General features: G+C 43.6%; 1 protein-coding gene across 1 annotated transcript; it reads right to left on the minus strand.

Moving 5' to 3' along the window:
* Positions 1 to 207: 207 nt before the first annotated feature.
* LOC140387132 (fibrinogen-like protein 1-like protein) lies at positions 208 to 5953 on the minus strand. Its single transcript, XM_072470146.1, has 2 exons — positions 5757 to 5953; positions 208 to 1012 (listed from the first exon to the last, which is right to left on the minus strand). The coding sequence occupies exons 1-2, from the start codon at positions 5941 to 5943 to the stop codon at positions 321 to 323; spliced, it is 879 nt and encodes a 292-aa protein (XP_072326247.1). The 5' UTR covers positions 5944 to 5953; the 3' UTR covers positions 208 to 320.
* Between the last annotated feature and the right edge of the window lie 373 nt (positions 5954 to 6326).

Raw genomic sequence — 6326 nt, forward strand, 5'->3', positions numbered from 1 at the left:
TAGTGGTTCATTCTGTTAGTAGCGCGGCACTCTTGATTTTATATCTTTTCATGGGTGAGGGACAGGTGATCAAGCGATTACCGTCATTATTTGCCAATAAAGAAAATTAGAATTGGCCCTGTTACATTGTATTTATAGAAGAGCAGGATGCAGACACCTTATTGGTTTGCTCACCAAAGTAATTTTCAGTAACCAAAAAAACATGGGTGCTTCAATGAATTTTATTTCTGGATTACACCAAAAGCTCCTACATTGAGAATCTGGACTCTATTGCTTTAGTAACTGATTTCACAAAAAAGCAATTGCATCAGGCAGTAAAACTATTTTGACTTATTGATACCCTCACTGCGGCAAAACATATCGACAGGTTTGACCATGAGAACAACATGCCTACAGTTCTTGCAGAAAGGTTCCCAGTGAATATTCTCTTTTTGGGTCAACATGGCATAAGGGTTTCCAGTAGAGCAAGAGCCAAACCACCACCCACCACCATACTTGGCAGCACAGTTAGCTGCATCACCATCAGTGTCATTATCTCTTGAACTAAATGGTGAATTGTCAACCATGTTTGCACCAGTTGCCAATGCATCACCAGCACCACCCTTGAATGCACCAAGTTGCAGCCTATAGTGTGTCATCTCATTACCTAACCGGAAGATGTCATACTCTGCATGGCGTTGAGTAATGACACCATTTTCCTCTTCATCCATAACTATTTTTGCTTTATACCACTTCTGTGTGGTTAGGAAGTGCATGTATTCATTGCCAATGTAGTGGTCACCCTGAATGTTCCCAAATCCGTACTTGTACGCAGTCCATGTCTCATTCCACGTCATTTCGCTCTGTCTGGTGTTCCGATGCAGCACAGTCCATCCGTTACCGCAGTCATAGCTCATGTTACAGTTGATCACAATTGGGGGTAGTTTGCTTACTGGTTCAGGCTTGATCACGTAGATGCCGTCATCAATGAAGCCTCGGTCATATAGATCAGCACAATCTTTCGAGTATTTTGCTGTAACAACAAGCATTTTTGCTGCATGTTTCAATGTACACTTTTGCATGAATTGCTGCGTATGAATGAAGTGTCTCTAAATACATTCAATAACTTTAAAAAGGTGGCACTACATCACAAATAGACATGTTAAAATAATGTGATCTCTGGCACATCTCTACCAAGCATACTATTAAACTTCTATATTTTTAATTATATTGTAGTTTAAGTTGGAAGAATTAGTTGCCTTTCATTTTATTTAATAATTAGCAGGTTTGCTGTGATGTTTCTCAGGATAATTTGGTGACTATAGTATTTTCATGAAGACAGGAGCATTATACCATTAATGCTGCACAATGATTATTCTGCTACCAAGGCAGAAATCTGTATAAACCGATAATACGATTTTAAGGCCACAAGATCTTGTTGCTGTACATGAATACCATCTGGAGTCAGCTAGCTCAGTTGAGATCAATCCCCCCCTTAGATCTTCTTCAACTTCCAAACCATTAAAAAAAAAATTTTTTTTTTTTTTTTAAAGAGTGCCCAATTCATTTTTTCCAATTAAGGGGCAATTTAGCGTGGCAAATTCACCAACCCTGCACATCTTTGGGTTGTGGGTTGAAACCCACGCAAACACGGGGAGAATGTGCCAACTCCACATGGACAGTGACCCAGAGCTGGGATCGAACCTGGGACCTCGGCGCCATGAGCTAGCAGTGCTAACCACTGCAACACCGTGCTCCCCCAAGTTCCAAACCATAAGCTAGGCTGAGAGATTAACTTAATAATGATTTGAAGATGTGAACGGTGCCAAGGAGGCCCGGCCAACCACGCCCACATGTTCTGGTCTTGCCCCAGACTTATGGAGTACTGGACATCCTTTTTCGAGGCAATGTCCAAAGTGGTGGGGGTGAGGATGGAGCCATGCCCGAAAGTGGCGGTCTTCGGGGTTTCAGACCAGCCAGATCTAATCCTGGGGAGGAGGGTGGACGCCCTTGCCATTGCCTCCCTGATCGCCCGCCGTAGAATCCTGTTCGGCTGGCGGTCAGCAGCACCACCCAAAGCTGCGGACTGGCTGTCCGACCCCTCGGAATCTCTCCAAATGGAGAAAATCAAATTCGCCATCCGAGGGTCCGACGACGGCTTCCACAAAACAAGGGAGCCATTCACCCAATTGTTCCGGGATTTGTTTGTGGCCAACAAACAAACAGAAGATTAGCCAGGTAGCCACGAACGAGGGGAAAGTAGCCAAACCATGAGAGGGAGTGATAGACCGGGAGATTGGGGGGGGGGGGGGGCGGGGGAGAGGACAGCTAAATCTAAGAGGAAGGAAAGGCGAACCACAGGGTGGGGGGGGGGGGGAAGAGGGAAGAGACAGGGAACAATAGAGGAGAGCCAGGGAGTTGGGGGGGGGTGGCGGAGGCAGGGAAACGTTAACAAACTTGGCATCCACAGGAACAGAGAAACAGGAGAATCCAGGCGGAAGACAGGAGGGCCGGCAGAAGCGGTAGTGAGCACGAGACGCCAACGGCAGCAAAATCCCTCCGGGAGAAGCAAGGGACAACACCAGCACCAGTCCCATTTGAGTATTGCCCTCTTTTTTAATTTCAAATACTTTTCTTTTAATAGAAGACAGAAACTTGCATTGTTACATAAAATGTCACGAACATGTTTGGTAAAATTGTCCAGGACTAACCTTGGTGTCAGGAAAATACAGGCCAGTCAGTCTAACCTCAGGGGTGAGGAAACTATTGGAAGCAATTCTTTTTTTTTTTAAATATAAATTTAGACTACCCAATTCATTTTTTCCAATTATGGGGCAATTTAGCCTGGCCAATCCTGCACATCTTTGGGTTTTGGGGGCGAAACCCACACAAACACAGGGAGAATGTGCAAACTCCACATGGACAGTGACCCAGAGCCGGGATCGAACCTGGGACCTCGGTGCTGTGAGGCAGCAGGGCTAACCCACTGCGCCACTGTGCTGCCCTTATTGGAAGCAATTCTGAGAGACAGAATTAATCTGCATTTGGGGAGGCAGGGATTAATCAAGAACAGTCAGCATAACTTTGTTAAGGAGATGTTATGTCTGACCAACTTGATTGAATTTTTCGAAAAGGTGACCAGGTGTGGAGATGAGGAAAATGCAATTGACGTAGTCTATTTGGACTTCGGTAGGGTGGCGCAGTGGTTAGCACTGCTGCCTCAGCGCTGAGGACGCGGGTTCAAACCAGGCCCTGGGTCACTGTCCGTGTGGAGTTTGCACATTCTTCCCATGTCTACGTGGGTTTCACCCCCACAATTTAAATTATGTGCAGGGTAGGTGAATTGGCCACGCTAAATTGTCCCTTAATTGGAAATTTATCTTTTTTAAACTAAAACAAATACTTGGACTTCAGCAAGACTTTTTACAAGGTCCTACATGGGAGACTGATAGCGAAGCTATGAAACCATGGGATCCAAGGAAATTTTGCAAATTAGAACCAAAATTGACTGAGTGGCAGGAAGCAGAGGGTGATGGTCAAGGGGTATTTTTTTCTGACTGGAAGCCTGTGTCCAGTGAGGTCACGCAGGTATCAGTGTTGGGACCCTTTCTGTGTGGTTTAAACAAATGATTTAGATATGAATGTAGGAGGGTTGTTCAATAAGTTCTCGGATGATACAAAAATTGGTGGGGTAGTAAATAGTAAGACGATAACAGGAGGATGTAGGCGGACTGGTCAGATGGGCTGATCAGTGGCAAATGGACTTCAATCCAAATAAATGTGAGGTGATGCACTTGGGCAGGGCAAACAAGACAAGAAATACACGATAAACGCAGGACCCTGGGGAGCACCGAGGATTAGAGGGACCTGGGTGTACATGTACACTGGTCCCTTAAGGGCGTAGGATATATGGATACAGTGGTTAAGAAGGCATTTGGTATACTTGCCTTTGTTAGCAGGAAGATTATGGTGGAACTGTATAAAACGTTGGTTAGGCCACAGCTAGAGTATTGTGTGCAGTTCTGGAATCCACGTTATAGGAGAGATGAGATAGCACTGGCAGCGGAGATTTACCAGGATGTTGCCCAGGCTGGAGAATGTTCAGAATGAGGAGAGATTGGATAGACAGGGGTTGTTTTCCTTGGAGCAGAGGAGACTGAGGAGGGACATGATTGGGATGTATTAAATTAAGAGGGGCATAGTCGAGTAGACAGGAAGGAACCTTTCCCCTTGGCCGAGAAATCAATGACCAGGGGGCGGAGCAGGAGGGGATGTGAGGGAAAACCTTTGGAACTCGCTGCCTGAAAGGGTAGTGGAGACAGAGACCCTCATAACATTTAAGAAGTATTTAGATGTGCACTTGCGATGCCAAGGTACTCAAGGCTATGGACCAAGTGATGGAAAATGGGATTAGAATAGTTAGCTGGTTGTTTTTGACCAACACAGATGCGATGGGCCGAAGGGCCTTTTCTGTGCTGTACGACTCTGAGTGAATGTAAGAAAATCGTGCACGCAATTTTCTTACATTTCCATAGCCAAGGACAAATGTTTCCACTGGGGAATTGTTTTAAATAAGTCATTTCAAAACTGATTTTGTAGACGGGGCAAACAGAACTTCTAGTTTGCATTATGCCTGGTGATCTGTATTTGTATCCCAGGGCTCACCAAATCCTCATTGGGTTATTGGTCGATGCTATCACAGAATCACAGAAAAATACAGTGCAAGAACTGGCCCTTCTGCCCATCAAGTCAGCACTGCCGCATGAAAGGCACCTGATCGGCCGATCCTAATCTCATTTGCCAACACTTGGCCTCGAATGTTAAGGCGTGTCCTCAGAACTCCATTCATGCCACACATTGGGTAAGTGATTAAATGAAAAGATTGTTAGCCTTGTTTTCATTTTAAATTAGGATCACATTGTCATTCAAATCACATAATGACATTCCATCAAATAAAAAAAAGTCAAAAACAATATGTTCTCAATTGTGATATAGAACATAGAACATAGAAAATACAGCACAGACAGGCCCTTCGGCCCACAATGTTGTGCCGAACCTTTGTCCTAGATTAATCATAGATTATCATTGAATTTACAGTGCAGAAGGAGGCCATTCGGCCCACTGAGTCTGCACCGGCTCTTGGAAAGAGCACCCTACCCAAGGTCAACACCTCCACCCAACACTAAGGGCAATTTTGGACACTAAGGGCAATTTATCATGGCCAATCCACCTAACCTGCACATCTTTGGACTGTGGGAGGAAACCGGAGCACCCGGAGGAAACCCACGCACACACTGGGAGGATGTGCAGACTCTGCACAGACAGTGACCCAAGCCAGTCGAACCTGGGACCCTGGAGCTGTGAAGCAATTGTGCTATCCACAATGCTACCGTACTGCCCTTAAGAACAAATAAATCTACACTATGTCATTTTACCGTAATCCATGTACCTATCCAATAGATATCTTCTTATAAATCAGTACAAATTTGAATTTGTTAACAAAACAACTCTAAATTAGTGTTTTGTTTTAAAGGCTAAACAGTGACCAAAGTGGAAACTGATGAATGCAGTGAGTTCTCTCCGGTCTGATTAAGACAGATCATAGAAAGCTCTATTCTATGGCCGCTGTACCATACCAAATATAGGAATACTTGATGGTAATATTGAGAACAAAAGTGTAAAGCTGTTCCTTATTGAGCATAGCTTTAAATGTAAGAGGGAAAGCACAATAACATTCACACCAATGTTTTCAGAAAAATATTATTGAATTGGCTTACCTTTTTTCAGAAGTAGATCCCTCACATTTATAATCTTGTTCACTTGGTCCCTGTGTATCATACCAGCATTAGCTACTTTAAGTTTCATATTTTTGTAGGTCAGTGTTTCTGCCTCAGCTGCCAAAGTTAAACTCTGGACAGCCAGCAGAATAACTATAAAGACCATTAACTGGTTGTGGAAATTCATGATTGAAAACCTGCAAGAAGATGAAGCACATAAGTTAATCTTATAAATTAACCTTCAGATTTACAGCAAATTCCTCAACACTTACTGAGAGCCTTGTTGGGAGAAGGTTAAACAGGAAATAAATTAAAAGGGCTCACTGTTTGCTTTTATACAGAAGATCTGGATTTGAGTTGCCACTAACCATTAAAAATTAACTATAGGTTTATAGATAATGAAGTTTATATTGAACATGTCCTGAACATGTGGCAAACACCTTAACAGCTGGAACATGATGTGGGGATTATCTTGTCTTTTATCTGTAGACATATCACATTTCAGGTGAGCCATCATCTAAAAAGTATTAAATATGTTTGCAGAAGCAAAATTAAAAATATGTTAGCTGC

The sequence above is a fragment of the Scyliorhinus torazame genome, chromosome 2 (assembly GCF_047496885.1).
Source record: "Scyliorhinus torazame isolate Kashiwa2021f chromosome 2, sScyTor2.1, whole genome shotgun sequence".
NCBI lineage: Eukaryota > Metazoa > Chordata > Chondrichthyes > Carcharhiniformes > Scyliorhinidae > Scyliorhinus > Scyliorhinus torazame.

Bases quoted from the DNA above. Each gene is read 5' to 3' on its own strand.
- LOC140387132 (XM_072470146.1), bottom strand. From the start codon at position 5,943: ATGAATTTCCACAACCAGTTAATGGTCTTTATAGTTATTCTGCTGGCT. The intron at 1,013-5,756 runs GTAAGCCAATTC...TTGTTGTTACAG, and splicing joins GGATCTACTTCTGAAAAAAG to CAAAATACTCGAAAGATTGT.